Source organism: Stegodyphus dumicola, chromosome X1 (assembly GCF_044657685.1).
Source record: "Stegodyphus dumicola isolate Sdum_Otavi_A_Nest chromosome X1, ASM4465768v1".
Taxonomy (NCBI): domain Eukaryota; kingdom Metazoa; phylum Arthropoda; class Arachnida; order Araneae; family Eresidae; genus Stegodyphus; species Stegodyphus dumicola.
In genome coordinates, this window is record NC_140780.1 from 94,661,734 (window position 1) to 94,681,077 (window position 19,344).

Genomic DNA, 19,344 nt, shown 5'->3' on the forward strand with positions numbered 1-19,344 from the left:
TGATATAAAGTTTTGCAGAAAGACTCTTCTTAACCACAGGGAGGTATTGACCCACATTTTTCATCTTGCTTGCTTCCAGAAAATCCTTATGTCTCTACAGAGGCGCCCGAACTAAAAAAGGGTGTTCGATGATGGTCCTCCACACCCAGTATTTAGCCATTAGGTACCCTAAAAACCACAGTCGCCCTTTAAAAGGAGGAGTATATAAGGTATTTCTCCTACCATCTTGGCATGCCTTCGTAGTGTGGCGGTCTGCACGCTGGGCACGTATTCCAGAGGTCCATGGTTCGATTCCCGGTGAAGGCCTTGCTCATTTTTCATCTTGCCTGCTTCCAAAAATCCTAATGTCTCTACAAACTCTTATATTTTTTCCCAGGTCATGTTTAACACATTTCTTTAATAAGAGAAGTAAATATTTTTCAAGCAAGTTAAAATTATTTCTTCTTTCTGAAACATCTTGCATTAAAAAAAAATTAAACACAGGCCAAATGTAAAGTTTAAATAACTACCTGTTTTCCAAAGCTTCTATGGCAACTGTCAGAAATTCTTGTTATTCAGTAAAAAGAGATTTAAATAAGGTTTTATGCCTAGCAGCAGTGATTTAAAATCTGCCTCATCTAAGATAAGAAATATTTTACATACGAATATTGGACTCAGCTGCAACGTTTTTGAAGTTAAAAATAGTTCCTGATGCTAAGTTGTTACTATCTCTATTACACTCGTATTTATAGCAATATTTTTGCATTAAAGCGCAGATTTAAAGAAAGATACTATTAAAATCGCATAGGATATGTGTGCATTTGTAATTATAAATTATATAGAATTTATACATTACTGAAGCATTTCTAGAGCTATCCTTGTTTGTAGAATACAAAATTAAATAACAGCATTAAACTAATACTGTTCAAGTTGTAGGCTACCACATTTTAATTAAATATGACTTAATCCCTAGTGAGACTGTCAGGAAAATAACCGTCCCGTCTCTTAAATCAGCTCTAACTCAGAAGAAGGTATATACAAAGCTTTTTGTTTAAAATTTTAAACTTAACAAATGCACGGCTTGCGCTTACAAATTAATCTAATTAATTCAAAGTAATTTAAGGCTAGATATTCGCAAATGCAAAAGCCTAACAATCGCTGGCGCAATTCTAAGCTAATTTGGCTATTAAAAGATTTAACTCCTGTCTAACGAAATACAGAGCTGAGTGAGGAAATAGCGCAACAGCATGTTGCCAAAGCTCTCTTTCCAAAATTTAAGAATGACGTTGTTATATACACGCATCTAATTTGCATTCTGGTAAACGTCTACGAAAGATAGACATGATACTATAGATCAAATAATAAGACAATAGGTTAATCAGCATAAACCTTACAAAGTTAAGAATTTTGAGATTCACAGATTCATGGTTCCTAAGAGATGCAAAGGCAGACTTTTTTAACTAATTAACATAGCAGTTTTTATTTTTAAGGAAATCTCTAAACCAAATTAAAGAGTATTCAAACCAGGAGGCACATTTTAAATTGAGAAAGGAAACATTTTAAATTGAGAAAGGTTAAGTGAAAGGAAACTCAACTCAACAAGCGCTGATAAAAGCATGCTTTATTTAAATATCATGGCATCAGCACTGCTGAAAGGTTAAAGGTATGGTTAATAAAATCCGTTTTTTGTTTTAATTTATGGAATGTTTTTCAGTGCTTTGTAAATGTTGAGTTGAGTGGCTTCGAAAAGCGAAAGTACCATTAAGGAACTTGCAGTAAGTTTGTACCACGTCATTACTTTCAATTAAATCTAAGATATATTTTTATAGTTTTCATGAGTTTTTACTTCCCTATTTTCACTTACGTACAATACCTTTAAACGAAAATGGGTTTATATGGAAATGGATCCTAAATAGTAAAACTTTACAGTTGAAGTAGAGAGTTTTCAAGTTAAAAAGGGGCACGCTGGACCTATGCGTCAGTTCGCAAGCAGCGATAGTTCCGTGTAATCCTAGATAGTCAAAGCGGAAAGCATGAACAGAAGACTCCATTTGCACCATGAAATGCGTTTGAGGGCTGTCGGGATGTTGCAAGCTGGTGCAAGAGAATCTGCTGTTGTGAGAGAGCTGACTGTACATTCTAGTGTAATCAATAGGCTGTGGAATCAATTGTTACCAAAGGGATCAAAACCCTTGTATAGAAGACATGGATCTAGACACCAGAACAATGCGGTTACGTACGGATGAGTCTCAATTTAACATCCAGAATGATTCCCAGAGTACAGTGATATGGCGAGAGCCAAGGACACGCTATCAGGCTTCAAACTTCATCCTAAGAGACCATTACAAAGGAGGAGGCTTACTTGAATGGATAGCAGCACTTCCCTCTACGTGATTCCTGGTGGTTTCGTCACAGAAATCCAATATCGCGACAAAATTCCACCATCCTGTGTGTACTTTTATTGCTGCAATGAGTAGTGCGATATTTATGGACGATAACGTCTGCCCCCATAGAGCTCAAGTGGTGCAGAGTTATCTGGAGAGTGAAACCATTCTACATCTGCCATGGCCTGCTAGTACACTGGACCTGAATCTCATAGAACATGTGTAGGGCATGTTGGGACGATGGATATCAGGTCGCAGTGCGCCGCCAGGTACTCTCTACGAGATCTGACATACATTACTACAGGAATGGGCGCTAGTGCCACAACAAGCGATCAAAAAAGTATTGCCAGCTTGCCTCGCCGATGTTAAGCATACATTTCAGATAGAGAGTATCATATCCCTTATTAGCGTGATGTTTCCATTGCACATTCTTACGATTCATTTGGTCTTTCGCAGTGTGATGGTCATAACACATGTGTTTTTGTATGTCGTTGCTTTATTGTTTGCTGTATGGTCTAGTAATGCCACACCAACCTCTTGGATCAATTTCGAGCATATGCATTAAATAGTTTTTGTTTTATTCCGTGTTTTTTCTTTGTTACTTATTTTTTTAGCATGAGTGTACAATGATGACAGCCTGGATTCTGAATTGCTATCTGTAGATGGTGATCAATTACTTTATAATTCTGAAAATGTGTAAGCGAAAGATGCTATTATTATGCTTGGAAACTGTACATAAAAATTTTTAAGCCTTTACTATTGGCGTTTTCGTAGAGGAAGCGGTTACGTTCAACACAGATTATTGTATCTTAATTTTTTTATGTTAAGTCGGAAAGGTGAAGGAGGGAAACTTTCAAAACTAGTAACTTACTTCAAAATTATTAAACATTCTTTCTGCTTGAATTGTACCACGTTGCATCATGGATAAATTAACTGCATTTCAAAACAAAATTTTAGGTTTAAGACTTACTTAAAGCTGACGCATAGGTAATATTTTGAGATGAAGCTTCAGTTGCTAAAATGTACGGAGCTTCCGTTGGCTTTGCTGTTGTCGTGAATATTTCTATCGTCCTTGCTGTTGTTGACGGAGGACCGAGTGTTGTTGCTTCTTCCGTGGTGGTTGTGGTTAACGGTCTTTTAGTGGATTTATGATGAAACCTTTTAAGAGGAGCTATAGTCAATCTTGGCCGTTCAGTTACTTTTTCTGTCGTTGATTCAATTTCAGTAGTAACCGTAGTTGCCTCTGTTGTCACTTCCAACTGAACGGTCGTATTTGTTTCGGGTAGTACTGTCGTTGTGGACTTTTTGCAAAGAAAAAAAGGTAAAAAAAATAAAGTTATATTAAGTATATTCATACACATACATTCATATAATACATTTAAAATTATAGTTGTCGTTAAATGTAAAACAACTATCAACATGATTTATCACAATATTATACGTACAAATTTCTACGATCTTGAAAATTTATGTACCTCAGTATTAATGTAAAAACACTTTTAGATTTTCTTTTATATATTCTATAGTTTTAAGAAAATGCTTGATTATTGAGCAATGGAGTGTAATGGAAATAATTTCTGAGGCAGGATATGCAATTTCCTCCACAAAAATTGCGTTCACATCATAAAACTATTAGTGATATTTTTATTTTATTTCTATTAATTGTCATTTTTCATTTAATCTGGTGGCATTTGTTAAAGTGAAATATTTTATTTCATATCATGTTCCTTGAGATTAAAGATGACATAGTTATTTTTTTGAGTTAAATAATGTCAAAAGCTTTCCTCATATTGTCTATCACTTTTCTATGAAACCTTATCAAACTAAATTTCTTTGGGTCTATCATTCTTTTCATAATTCTTTTCATTCTTTCTTCTGGCTACTCTTAAAATCAGCCACTATTAAGCACATGGCGTTGCCTGATTGAAAAGGGATATCCCCTTCATGCTTTGTGAATGTATTTAGTGGAATGAAATCCAAAGTATTACTGCTGACTGTCTTGAAAATTAGATGAATCCAATAAAAGTATTTGCTGCTGTCTACTATACTGCACAGTGGATGTAAAATAGTTAAATCCATCCTATTTATTCTTTGCTCTTCTTCAATAAAATAATAACATTTAACATAGCATCCCCTGCGTTTTCTTTCTAGACATTTCATTAAATTATATAGGCATAATGTATATTTTACATTTTATATTTCCTTGAACATATATATATATATATATATATATATATTTAGTATTTTAAATTCATGTTATTGTGACATTAAAAATAGGTAACATAGTCAAAATCGTAAAAACAACATTGTATTTAGCGTAGGTATAATGAAACACTCAATCGATTTCAAGGGCAGCTAAAGGTCCCTCCTCATCAGGAGAAAGAAATACCTAGAAAGAAGAAAATAAAGGAGAAGGAGTCACAGAAACACGTGGTCCTTATCAGCACTGCACAAAATCCTCGAAATCGATTGAGTGTTTCATTATACCTACGCTAAATACAAGGTTGTTTTTACGATTTTGATTGTCATATTAGCGTATTTCTCTTCTAGACAGGTAACATAGGTTGCAATTAGTTTTCTCAGAACTCGGTAACTTTCTAAGGATCTCGCTTCATCTAAACTTTTGTAGGCCTTTTCAGACAGTGTATGTTTGCTAATTTTTTTTAATTAAATAATGATTTGGGGGACACTTGAACCCCGTAAATTCGCTTCTGGCCTTTAATAAAGAATGAGTCCATAATCCCTTCATTAATTTAAAGACTCACCGGATTAACAAAAATCCATCTCAAAATGTTTTGAAAGAGTTCGTTTTTCATTAAATTTAATACCCACCAAAATGTGCTTTAAAATGAATTTCTTCCTAAATAAGAAAATACTATTTTGTTTCTGAATAACGATGTGCAAAGCTTCAGATTCGTACCACATATACATATTTTAAAAGGCCTGCAAATACAAAAAAATTCCTTGATTAATCATTTCAAAACAAATGCTTCACATTTTTATTGCTACTATTTTAAATACTAATTACCATTAAGTTACTAATTGTACAAATAGCCTGAAATCCTTTTAAAATACACATGTTTAATGCTTTCCTTGTAGGTAAAATTTGAAAAATGGGTGTATTTGAGATATATAATTCATTAATGGAATACTTTTAAAAATTTCTTTAGTAAGCTCTGGTAAGATTTGAAGTAATTTTTAATGCCCATTCCTGTAGTATCAGAATTTATTTGCAAGGAAATATACAAATATACAAAAAAAAAATTATAAATAATATGCATATTTAAAAATAAATCTCTAAGAAAATTTTCAGCTATTCCTCTCTGTAGAACAATCGAAGTAGCAGGAATTTAAATGAAATATGAAATGGCATTTTATATGATTGCTACACCTAAACTTTTTTCTAGGCATTCATTTCAGAAGAACTTTTACTCAGTAAATTTTGAAAGAAAAATCCTTTTCACGACAGCAATTCCAAATAATTTTTTTCCATTTTTAATGTTATTATTAAGATCCATATAATGTCATCATTAAGATCCAAATTTTTTAAACACCAAATTTTTAGAATAATATAATTTTTAAGTATAAATATTTCCGTTGCTTTAACAAAGTAGAGATATTTATACAAAAACAAGAATTGCAACTAAACAAATACACAAAGAATAGTGTAAAAGGATTTTATGAGATATATTAAATGATATGTACTAAAACTATGAATTTCAAATCCTGGGATTCATGAAATATCCGGTTTAAAAAATTTAAAACAGTTACGTAATGTAAATGCCATATATTTCAATTTTATAGTTAAGTTTATTGTGAGAACTTCTCCTTTCTGTGGGAAGCGTATGCCCCGCCTACTAGCTTAGTCTATTTCTTATAAGGATTTTGTAACTTGTATTTTATGAGAAGCTTAAGCATGAACTCGATTCAAATCCACATTGCACTAACGAAAGTAAGCAATTTCATCATACTTTCCATCAAGTATAAGATAATCGCATAATCGGTAAATGTTTTTATAGCCTTCAAAAATACTTAACTATATTCTACATTTCCTATTCCACAATTCTACAATAAAACGGTATTCTTTTTTGATATTCTAAATTGATACCTCGGGAAATAGTTACATCCTCCTGCAGGTTTCATTAAACTAATTGGTGCGTTTCAAATGAGTTGCTACACTTTTCCTGTTACTTTCACCAACTTACAATGCATTTTAGCTTCCGGCTGAGCAAAAAAAAAAAAAAAAAAAAGATAACAAATAAACAAGAAATAAACACCAGTATATGTTAAATGCATCTTACCGAAAAACCAGGGCAGCATATTCCTACCATAAACAGGTTTCTGAAGCAGACAGATCTTCGCAATCGAACTACGTCGAATAAAAGATAGAGACACCTGCTTATTTCTCCACATTCTCCTGGAAGTCCGTCAGGAGTTCGACAATGATTCACGGACGTTAAGGGGGATAATCCCAGCTCGCTAAACAGACCAACTACAGGAAAAAAAATTAGAAAGAGGCAAATAAATATGCAAAGAAGTATACTATTAATCTCAATTTCATCTTTCATATAGTCATATCTTTATTTTTAATCCTGCCTTTGAATTATTTGTGTAATGTTGATCACAAAATAATGAATTATGTAATACTTGAAAGCAAAATATATGTGCAATAACTTCCTTCTCATCAACGTCAGGAATAAATGATATGTTTCAGCTATTCTAAAGAATTTGTTTCGAATGTATAAAAAAGGGGGAGGGAAGGAATTGTCAACAATCGCTGTCAAATTATTTCCTGTTAGTCTAAAGGAGCCATATTGCACTCATTAATATATTATGAGGGAATCTAAGTTTGAAAGGAAATCCTAATTTTTTCAATTCATACATTTCATTTTAAATGAAATGATCTTCTTTCTATCTCGACTGATAAAATTAAATAATATTGAGTTGAAAAACAAAAAGAAGAAGTTTTTTGTGCCTTCCTCTTCTGATTTGAGTAATTTATAAATAATGAATATAGACGAATTCACCTTATTTATTTCTGACAGAGGGTTTAAAGGAAGATGCCAACAGACTATAATTTGTTAAATATCAATCTCCGACATGTTCTTCAAATTAGAAGTCTTGTGAATATAAAATAGCTCTAAGGGGGAATAGCGCTGTTCAGACAGGAAAGTGGTTAGTGAGTCTGACTGCCGTACCAAAAGGCCTGGGGTCGAACCACGGAGAAGGAATGGATTTAATTTGTCCGCCCATTCATAGGAGGCAACGGTAGTGTGCCTATTACATGCCTGCATAATAAAGAGACCACCGTTACTGGCTTTAGTAGTGGCCAACGCTATAAACGGCTAGAGCCCGTCATTAAGGAAAAAAATTGGGAATAATGCAAAACCACATGTGAGCAATGTGTTTTTATTTTATTTTACATTGAAGTATTTATTCACATATTTCTATGTTTTGAACTTAATTTGCTACTTACTAGTAAAAAACATTAAATATTTTTGATACACAGACACATATTTCAAATAAATGCAGCGTTCGGTAAGAGAAATGTCACCTTTTAAGTAGTGTAGTCACTAGATATGATAAGAGTTTTGAACATTTCTTCTAAAATATCGTATGATATACTTTATTATTATATGTTTATGATGTTCCGTAAGAAATGTGCAGTTATGATTATATATTTACGCCCATGTCTGTAAATTTAGGATAACTCAGAATAACACGGAAATCGAACTCTAAAGTAAAACTTTCACCTGTAGAATTATCGTACACATCTTCAAGAATAATATGCAAATTAGAGGAAGCCATCAGATGACGCCTACAGTACGTCACAATGACGAGAGTGTAAGAGAAGTGTATGTAAGGAATGATAGGAGAAAACTAAAATTTTTCATAAGCGTTCTGTAAGGCGTTCGGTGCCACAACCGAATAGTTATGGCACAGAGGACGCGTGCGCATAATTTTTTACATGGTAGAATTATCGGCAGCTTGGAATGTGGGTGTACTCAGATAAAATTATCCGAAGAACTTGGAATAGCCCAAAGTGTCGTCTCTAGTATTTGGCAACGATTCCAAAATTATATAAATGTCAGCAGACGTTATAGTACAAGTCGCCCACGAGTTACAGCACGAAATCACGACCGGTATTTGGCAGTAACTGCCAAAAGAAGCAGACGGAGCACAGCATCAGATCTGTCTCGTCAGCTATCTTCAGCCACGGGGACTACAGTTTCCAGGCAAATCGTGTACAGACGTTTGGGACAGACTGGTCTATATGCTCGCAGGCGTGTTAGATATGTTCTGCTTACGGCAACTCACGGTCGCCAGCGGTTAGCCTGGAGTAGAGAACATGCAATGTTTAAATCGTCACAGTGGGCATGTGTGATGTTTTCCGGCGAGTCCAAGTTTAGCTTTCAGTCTGATTCCCGTCGGACATTCATATGGAGAACTCTATGTACCCGCTACCACTAAGACAACATCATTGAACGACACCGTTACGGCAGGATTGCTCGTTTGGAACCGTTTCACCCGTATGGAACGGCTAGCATTCTCATCTGTCTTATATCCGATACAGCATGCTCAGCCGACAAATTGCATTCCATCAAGCACCTCCTAGGCATTGCTTGTTGAGTAATCTTCCCCGAGATCAGCTCTATAATTTGATGCTCAGCATGCTTAGGCGTTTTACGGACTGCATTTCATCGTCTTGCAGGCATGTAATTTATTAACTACCATATCAACCATGTAATGTTCAGTTTTTGTAAGGGAGATATATTTTGTTAATTGCTCCCGGGAACAAAAATCGTAGATTTTATGAATGGTATCATACATACATCATCTTTTTTGTTCTTTATCTTTTGTTTAATAAATGGGCTTTATAAATTAAGTCACGTTTGTTTTGTTTCTGAGCCCTTTATTTGCCGAAGCTGGCATTATCCTTAATTTATAGACATGAGTGTAATAAAAGACTTGGAGCAGATTACTAGTTCTTAAAGGAAAAGGCTGTACTTTTGTCGGATACTGCATATAACAAGTATTTGATGAAAGTGTAAATATTATTGTTATTTCTTAGTTCTTTATGGGCTAGAAGAATATTTTATTTATTTATTTACAAATGCCTTTTTTTTTTTTTTTTTTTTTTTTTTTTTTTTTGCAGGAAGTAAAAACACTTAGCTATGAGTTTAAAAATTGTTTTGATAAAAATAACTAAAAACATCCTTTACCAGTATAAGGTTTCAACTCCCGTTTTCCTAGCGTGCCTTCTTGGTGTAGTGGTTCTGCACGCTGGTTGCTATTTTTCATCTTTCCTGCTTCCAAAAATATCCTAATGTCTCTACAGTGGCGCCTGAACTAAAAGGGTGTTGGATGAGGTTTTTCCGCGTCAAGGATTTGGCGATTGGGTCCCCTAAAAACCCCAGTCGCCCTTTAAAAAAGGAGTATATAAAGTATCTGTCCTTCTTTCCTAGCGTGCCTTCGTGGTGTAGCGGTTCTGCACGCTGGGCCGGTATTCCAGAGGTCCGTGGTTCGATTCCCGGCGAAGGCGGTTGCTATTTTTCATCTTTCCTGCTTCCAAAAATATCCTGATGTCTCTACACCAGTAGCTGTACATTAATACTTAAAAGTTATGTAATAATCATTCCTAGACTGAAACGGCACTCAAGATAAATGTTTTTAGATACATTGTTAAATGGGGGGGGGGTATACTGGACGCATAATTAAGCTGCTGTTTACATTTTATTTCTCTGTATCCAGCAGGTTATTCATATTCCTTTAAATTTTTTTTTTCAATCATATAGTGATATCTTTACTATTACTTATATTTGACCCGATTTCGCACTGGAAATTTTCACAAGAAATCCAAGAATTTTTAATGATTTTATAGAGGAAAACTGGGTAACAAAATATTTGGTACCATCTTGCTTTCAATTTGGCAAAGGTCGTGTGGCCAAAACAACAAATAGAAGTCCATTGGTGCTTTATAGAAGCCCATCCTTCGGTTGCCATACCGATGTACATATGCGAATTATGCGTACCGGACGAATAATTTTTATTGAACAATAAAAACTACATTCATTTCTACTTAACACATAATTTATTAAATTTATGACAATCGTGTGTGATACAAAAATTACTAATTTTTCTTAAATGCATACAATTGACATGATTATATCAAGCTAGTATCTCTCTTCATGAAATTCGATATTTTTTCTCTGAAATTCTATTTTATATAATCCTCAAACTAATATTATTTTCTTCGGGTAAAAGGTGCTTTCATACAAATTTCGAAATTTCTTTCAGTTCGTAAATTTTCAAATATTTTTTTTTTTTTTTTGGTAAGATATTCGCTGAATAAAGAAAGTTTAATTAACAGTAACTCTGTTCGTAGAAAATGCGAAGGAACTTTAAATTCTTAATATTTTTCCTAGATCATAATGCACGGCTACTATAATTTATAAGAGACGTTAAAAAAACATTTGAGTTGAGAGAAGAACTTGCTAACAAAAAGGAGAACAACTAAAAAAATACGACTGCATAAAAATTTTAATATATCCTTCGAGAACTTTCCAGTTTTAAATTTCAAAAATTAAACAGTATTTAGTTCTAATGATGTATATTTATGTATAGAAAACCTTTCAGGTCTCTAGCAATTATTAGTATGTGCGCAAATAAGCCATTGGCAAAATTTAACTGCAATTCACTAGTAAGTAATCAAAGATTTTGCAGTTCGATCATGTATGAAAAAGAATTTGAGTGGTCAGATTAAATACCAGCCAGAAATTGAGACACAGAATATTTCAGACATTTTATATAAAAGAAAATTATTTCTAATAGAGATTTGTCGTACCTCATTAAGTACGTTGGTAAATCCGTGTTAAAGGCCCACCAGCGGCCGAGCGCTAAAGCCGCTGAACACTGGTAGTTCGGTCCGAGGTCCGAATTCCGCGAAAGGGCATGCTGCATGAGCGTTTTCGTGGTTTTCCCCATGCGTAACGTGTACACAAGACAGTTTCCCTTAGAAAGTCCTCTTCTTAGGCAGATAGCACTCGAGGCTTTGCCATCATCACACAAATCAAACCAAATACATACTAAATTTTTGGAACGCCTTTTCGTTCTAAAACTGAAGAAAATGAGACTTAGGATCTCGGATATAGTACATTAAAAATTTCAAAAAATAATTGATGAAATTATAACTAAGATTTATCTTTTGTGCAACGTCTTAAGCCATATGAATGGCTTGAACTTCAAGAGAAAAATACCTCTTGGGAAAATATTCAAAATTAATTTCATATTTTTGAAAATCAACTGCAATTTGGCAATATGTCGCATTTTTTCAACTTTTAGAATATTCCGCCGAAACACCGTTTATTCCTTCTCTTAACTGAGGAATTTAACTTAGTTTACTTCTTTCTTTTCTGCCTCTTTTCGTCACGAAGTTCGCTCATTCCAGAACCTATATAGATTTGAGTGGCAAGCAGGTTTTTTTATTTTTAGGTAGAGGAATTACGAATAACGATGTGAGAGAGGTTTAGCTTGCTGAGTTCCGCCTTGCCGAGTTGTCTGTTTGGCGAGTCCAATACTGGTCTTTATTTCGAAATTGTAGATTGAGTATAAATCAGATTTGGTAAGTGGAACGTTTGCATTTCTTTAATTAATGGATTAAGGCGATGCTTTTAGCTTCTGTTCAGGATCAATTAAATTGCCGAATTTACAGAAACTGTGAGAGAAGCTTTGTATTTAAGCCAGATCCATTTTAAACTTGTGTTTCAAGATTTTTATTTAATTCCTTGCAAGCAGAGAAGTAGAATAAATTTAAAAGATTTTACTTCTATATCTGTTTGCTTAGGAATTCTTGTAGTGAAATCTCACGTTGGAATTTATGCAACATCTTATTTTTATTGACGCTGAGCTGTCTAAATTACTTGTAACCACGCAGATATAACAAGGTTTTTCATAAATACTGAGTCAAGCATAGAATGAGCCCTTTACAAGACTTTTAATTTTATTTTGATAATAATCAGTTCAGAAACTTGGAGGCCCACATAAATACTTTGACATTACTCTGAAACTCGGATATTTTCCTTTTCGTTTAATGTCTATCAAATCACTGCAAGAAATAATTAAATATGCTAGTATGAAATCCAGTCAACCATTTAGTATAAACCTAAATATTGCATCGACAAATCAAATTTTAAATGAATGCTTTGAGAGAATCCAGTAAAGCTGGGCTAGAACTCAACGCCACTAAATTAAGTAAATTAAAAAGCAGAAGCACCAAATAGATTGAACAAAAATATATTAAATTAAAGCCGAAGTTTGAAATTATTTCCGTCGTGCTGTCTCATTATGAGAAGAAGGATTCGCGAGGCAACAAATCAACCAAATCCCCATTATATTCCCGAACAGTACAGTAAATAACCGTTGATAAATTTATAATAAATGGAGGAATGTGGATACATTAAATGAACTATAAATTAAGTAATTTGAATAGTTATTTGTTATGCTATCTCCCCGACTTAGCGAAACTAAACTGGAAAGGAACCAGCCCAAAGCGAAAGTATCAAAAACCTATAAGCAAAAAACCTAAACCACCCCTATACCAAAAAAGAATCGATAAAAAAATGCATATAAAAATAATTTTAAAAAAAGGTAAAAACTTCATTCTGTAAAATAAACACTTCAAATTGAAATGCTATGGTCATAATTTGCGACTTTGCCACATATACCAAAAGTAACAGCCAATCTTAAAAATAACGGGCATTATGAAGGAGACATTTCCTTTTAACTGAAACTTTTGAATAAAAAGTATGAAGAAGATTCAAATGAATAAGATGTATAGAAAGCTGAAATTATTGAAATATAAAATTCGAATTCGTAGAAAAGCAATAAAGACACGAATTCAGAAATTAAAATGTCACTTGATCCATAAGAACTCTCAGCACTAAATTATCCTCTAAAATTTCACATAAAGCATTCCTTTGCAGCTTGGTTTGTTGATTACACACACATATATGTTGTACAGTAAAAATATGTTGCAATATATATATATATATATATATATATATATATATATTTGCAAAGTAAAAATAAAACATTTAAATACGTCTCACATTCAAAAATTGTTTGCATAACCAATAAGCACTATGCATAGATAAATTAAAATATTGAGATCAATAGTGAACAACTGCATAAAAATGCAAATAATAAAAACAGAAACAGTGCAAGCCAAAAGGGTAGTGTAAATAATAACGAAAAATGAATTATAGTGAATTTACGTCTCCCAGCAGATCGTCATCAGTGGGTTGATGTATCCAGAGAAGTAACAGGAACAGCCTATTTCTGAATTGACAATGACACAGATTTACAAATTAATTGACACAGATTTACAGATTAAACTACAAATAAGTGCAAAAGCAATTTTGTGCCTTTATCAATCTAACGCCTACAGTTTGGAATAAGAAAAGCATAATTGCCCAATTTTTCATGAGTCTCAAAAACGAAAATAATTGTAAAAAACAGCATCAAAACCTTTCATTTGATTAAAATACAAAATATGCTGAGTAAACTAAGCCGAAACTAAATCAACAATTAAACAACAACATATAAGTATACAACATATGAAACATTAAACATTGAAGAGAGCAAGAGTCAATCCTTTGTTTATTATTACCTAGTCAAATTAAGGAAACAATTATTGATTCGAATATTAAATATAAATTAATATGCGTAAAAACAAGCTATCAATACTGCAAAAATAAATCCTCACGTATTAAAAGTATTATGATAATCAGAGATGGGTTAAGCTAGTTGGGGGCACCTAGTCGTAAAATTTTGTGGACCCTTAAGAAAATATTTACATACCTAAATGCTTGAAACGCAATTAGTGATGAAGTCTAATAAATAATTAAATAAATATAATTGCTTAATATTATTCATATTTTAGTGATTTAATGTTATTATTTTTAAAAATTCTTATATAATTTCCTTTGCACATCAAAACTAAAATTTAACAAAATTAAAATTATATAAAAAATTCAATATTCTGTGGGAAAGAAAAGTAAATATAAAACTGCGAAAATATGTATAAATAAATAAAATAGAATTTTATGAAAAAACAAATAAATAAAATTTCCTTGAACACCTTTAAATTAAAATGATTGATTATTAAACTAGATGACTGTTGAGTAGAGGGCTTAATAAATTTTTTCTAGCAGATTCAACAATTATTTTCGAAATATCGATATCATTTAACATTTATTATTTCATGTACAATAGATCCATTAAGTTTAATCTTTCTTCTGACATTGCACTTCTTAAATAATTTGTAAGGTAACTTACGTTAATTAACGTTAATTACGATTTTGTTCTTTACTATAACTTTTCATTTTCGTATTTTTCGTTACAATGCAAATTAGTTTTAAATGTATTTAAGCTGAGGGTTATGAATCTTTAGTTCAGAGAACTTCTGTCAATCGCTGTCTGCTGTTAGTAATTTGAGCCACCTCTGTTTAAAGGTAATATTCCGGCTGTGATATCCTCGCTAGCCGATGCTCTAAACTTAGGCGCCGGTAAAATACTTCGAGTCAACTTATTTCTCATACTATCTTATATATAGTTTTAGACTCGTTTCAACGTTTGAATTTGTCTGTTACTGCTTAATTTCCACACACCGCTTAATTTTAGCTCCATTCATAACTCGCTTTGTCACAAGCCATGGTTCCTTTCCAGAATGCTTCTGAAACTGTGATTTGTTTCTTATTTCCTCTAACCTCTGTGCGTGCAGCGAAGCTGGATCCCCGGATCATTACATAACAACGTTCCCACTCACAGATAGGTGGCACATGCGGTTGCTAGACACTGATGATTCATTTAAGCGATTCTTCATCAAACAGCCTGCCGTCCTTAAATAAAAATTATAATGGAGAAGCTAGAGGCACTAAGGCGGGACCTGTGTCATGTTGATTAGTGTGCTCGTATGTAATGAAAACAAGGTATAGAGGAAATATTATATGTGATATTCTGGTAATATTGTCCGTAACAAAATGACGACAATGACTGTAACGAAACGATCGTGTGAAGAGTATATGTATCATTTTGATATACATTCAGTAAAATCCTCAAAGACATTGATTAGTCTTGGACTAGATGAAGATGTTGTAATAGATCATTTAAGTACAGTGGAGGTTCTTTCAGATCACGAGGTATATTTTGAAAACTTTTTACGTCACGCATGATGTCGTCGGGACGGAATGAGCTGAAATTGCGGCTGGAACCATTCTCGAGTACATTAGAAAACTGCCCTATTACACCTGTAAAGAAAATGGACAAAGCAGAAAGTGGAACATATATTTGATAAAGGACATGGCATCGCAGTAATTTGCTTTAACAACAATTATTTCATAGCTATGGCAACTAACTTTGATATAATTTATCCGCCTTCAGTGACCAATAGGTACTCAAGAAAAGAAAAGAAATCTTTATCCGTACAGCAACCTAAACTTATCGGAAATTACAACAACTGTACGGATGGTGTGGACTTTTCGAACAATTTTTTGGGATGCATATATTCCAAGTAAAAGGTAGGAAATGTTGGCGGCCCATTTTTACGAATTTTATTGATAAAACTGTATGAAATGCATGGAAACATTATAAGATTGCTATAGGCCCTAAAGTTTCTCTGTTATATTGTAAGGATTTTAAGTTTTACTTACGTTTATTTTATTTACTTGTAATGTTGCGCGGCCCCAACCTGCACGCAACAGTAGTGGTGACTGCTATGAACTGGAAAGTACACAAAGTCTTGAGAAGGGTTTAAATCCCTTTTTATTCAACTTTAGAAATTACAGATGCGTGCTCTTGACGCTCACAAACTACGCCGACCGGCGGTAAAATAAAAATAAGAAACTAAAAATGAATAATAACAAGTTACTACCTACGAGGCTCTCTAAACGTAACTAACCTAACCGCGTTATAAGATACCGCTGATATTTCAGCAAACTTCTGAATATTAAGTTGAAAGATCCAACTATCTGCCGAGGTAAGCACACAGGCCGAAACGTGTGGTTCTTCAAATTCTACCTAGCCACCTCCACGCTCGTGAAGCAAGAGAGCACACCTTCGAACTCGTTTCCCTTCTATTTAACTCAAATTACTTCCGCTGACAATTTGAATACTTTGCGCGTTCTACTAAAATTTACATACTCTGGCATTGGCAATTCCAGGGGAAAGTAAGGCTTGACAGGAAAGATAGTTTAAACTTAAAATAAATGTTAGTTAAAATAAATATAAACCCTACATACTTATTACTTATGGATTACTTTTATTACTTAAAACTTTACTGTTCCCTCTTGTTTTCCTCTTCCGGCCAGAATAAACGTGGTTAGTTTTAGTATGCAAATTGAGCTTGCAAACTGTTAAGTATTTAAGTTGTGGCTTTTAGCCAAGAAGGTGTTAGAGAGAGACTTCTCGCCACCTTATTTCATGCGCGCTTTTCAGTCAGTTGCTGTCCGCCTTTAAGGCCATAATTTAGTCCTCTTGATATTGAAGACGTATTGTAGTTTTTTCGCATTCTGTGTGCTACATACGTAAAGATTAAAAGGCAAATCTTAGCGTTATTAGTCTTTGTAAAGTATTTGAGTTTAACTCTTATTTAAATTTAGTTAGTTTGTAGTTCTTATTTTTTTACGTTTCAGATCATAAGTACTGGTCTTTGTATCCCGAAGTGCGGGAACAGTTGTAAACTGTGAAGAATAAAGAGTAGTTAAACCCTTCCCTTTTGTGTTATATCTTCTACATGCTTAGGAACATAGTTTTTAGTAAACTTCTGTTCTTACTCAGGGCTCTAATATGTTTGCCAAAGCAATTAGAAGAAATAGCAGTCCTGATAATTATTTTCAAAGAAGTGTTGCTCTGACATTGCTGAAAACCAGGGACGAATATTCTGAAATCTCTCAGCCTTCATCTTCATATACTCATTGTGTTGGCCGATCACCTTTCTTTCATAATTTGGCCTTAAGCGAAACAAGAAAGAATCCTACAAATCATATTATTGAAAAACAAATCATCAAACAAAAGTAAAAGTTGCAAATATTGGGGTAGTCAAACGCTAACTCTTTGTAGTAAATGTTATGTGCGCTTGTATGCGAAATCTTTCAAAGATTTTCATGCTTCCCATAAGTAATCGGTTTTGACTGACGTTGCATTTTCACAACATTGTGTAGCTTCAATAAAAATAAAAATTCCTTTTTCCTGTTACTTTTTTTTTTCTTAATTACCCTCTAATATGTCAAAAAAATTATTTTTTTCATTTTACTTAAGTGAAAGGTAATGCGGTCGTTAATAGGTTAACTGAATTATCGCTATGTCTGGAGAGAACTACAGAGTCTCAAAAAGGTTTTAAAAACCATTTTATTAAATTAGAACTGGGAACACAAATGCACGTCTCGTGCTTAACAGGATCAGCCAGTCACTTGCGGCAATGTAACTTAAAGTAATAATAAATTCCAATTTCAAATTAAAACTTAGTAGACAAAGGTTGTATAATTAATAATACTGCATTATATACAATCAATTAGATTGTATGCAGATTGTATACATCTTATATGAGCTAGCGAAACCTAGTAGCGGGGTGTCAAAAGGCAGAAACACGCTCTATCTTACAATCTGAAAATCTCACATAATTATATAATCTCAAACTAATTTACGTAGGGAAATGGAAAACGGAAGTGATAGTATAGACCTAAATCATAAAATAACTGGTTATTTAAAATAATAGGAACCTTATAACGTACATGCACCCAATGTTTCCTAACTAGAACGCTTTTCTCTGAAATTATAATCATAGGAACAGGAATGAAAAATTAATAATATGTATAACTGCAGTAAAAATTAATAATACCTATAGCTGCAATAGTTAAACTCCTAATATATCAATCTATTCTATCATTAACCTGCATTATATGTTGTTTTGAAAGGTAATTCCTTGCGATGAAAATACTGCTTATAAGGGTTGTCTCAGACTCTGGCATTAAAGAAAAGGACATATAAATTTAAAAGCTCTATGTGAATTGGATAGCAAGGGAATGACTGAAAAAATATTTTTTAGACAAAGACCTATTCTTCTGTGACGAATATCAGTACAATAAACAACGTAAGTTTCCATTTAGTCCAAACACCAAAACCAGAAGAATTAATCCACAATGATTATGTGATCCTATGTCCACACAGTCGATTGACGTGGCAAATGTTTTATTATAATGGGAGAAAATTACATTAGGTACAGGTTTTTATGCTTTATTTTATAAAGCACGAAAATTATGTTTTGGACTATTTTAAGAATTTTTCTCATTTGCATGGTAATAAATTTGGTTTCAAAGTCAAAGAACTTGAAGTGAACAGCAGGACTGAATACATTAATCCAAGTTTCGGTAATTTTCGAAATATGGAAAGAATTCGACTAGAAGCTTCAGTATCCTGCACCTCAAAACAAAATGAAAAGATCTGGAAGAAACATGCTCATAATAAGTGAAAAGCGCACGTTTGATGATAGATAAAAATTCTAACGACAAGCTCTTAATTCTAATCTATATTAGATATGGACCGAAAAATAATCACTCAGTAATATAAGGATAGTGCCTGCATATTCCTGATACCGATTGAAAATAGTCCGAAAAGTAAGAAACTGATTTTTGCTGCATATGAAAAAGAATCTAAAAATGGCATATATATTGATCCTGTCACTAAAATAGTTAAAATATGTAGAAATATTATTTTAGTGAACACTCTACAACATATTTTTCTCAGTTCAAATTCCTTGCTCTCGATAAAGAAAGTTAATTCACAACACTTTATCTGCGATGAGGAAGAAGATAATGTAAGAAAAGGAAAATGAGCGTTATTGCCTTCTGCCCAGAAACACCCTAAAGATTTCTCTCGCTTTTAAGTAAATATAACAGATTTACTCGCACCGCAAACTTGTGAAGAT

The 19,344-nt window shown here is 33.2% G+C and overlaps 1 protein-coding gene across 1 annotated transcript in view; it reads right to left on the minus strand.

Annotated features, from left to right (window-relative positions):
• The window catches only part of LOC118186833 (proclotting enzyme-like), a 71,260-nt gene that overhangs the window by 20,681 nt on the left and 31,235 nt on the right, over positions 1 to 19,344 (minus strand). Inside the window, exons 3-4 of the mRNA XM_035356993.2 lie at positions 6,665 to 6,855; positions 3,334 to 3,664 (exon numbers count right to left, since the gene is read on the minus strand). Coding sequence (XP_035212884.2) covers positions 3,334 to 3,664; positions 6,665 to 6,855 — 522 coding nt within the window. The remainder of the gene's footprint in view (positions 1 to 3,333; positions 3,665 to 6,664; positions 6,856 to 19,344) is intronic.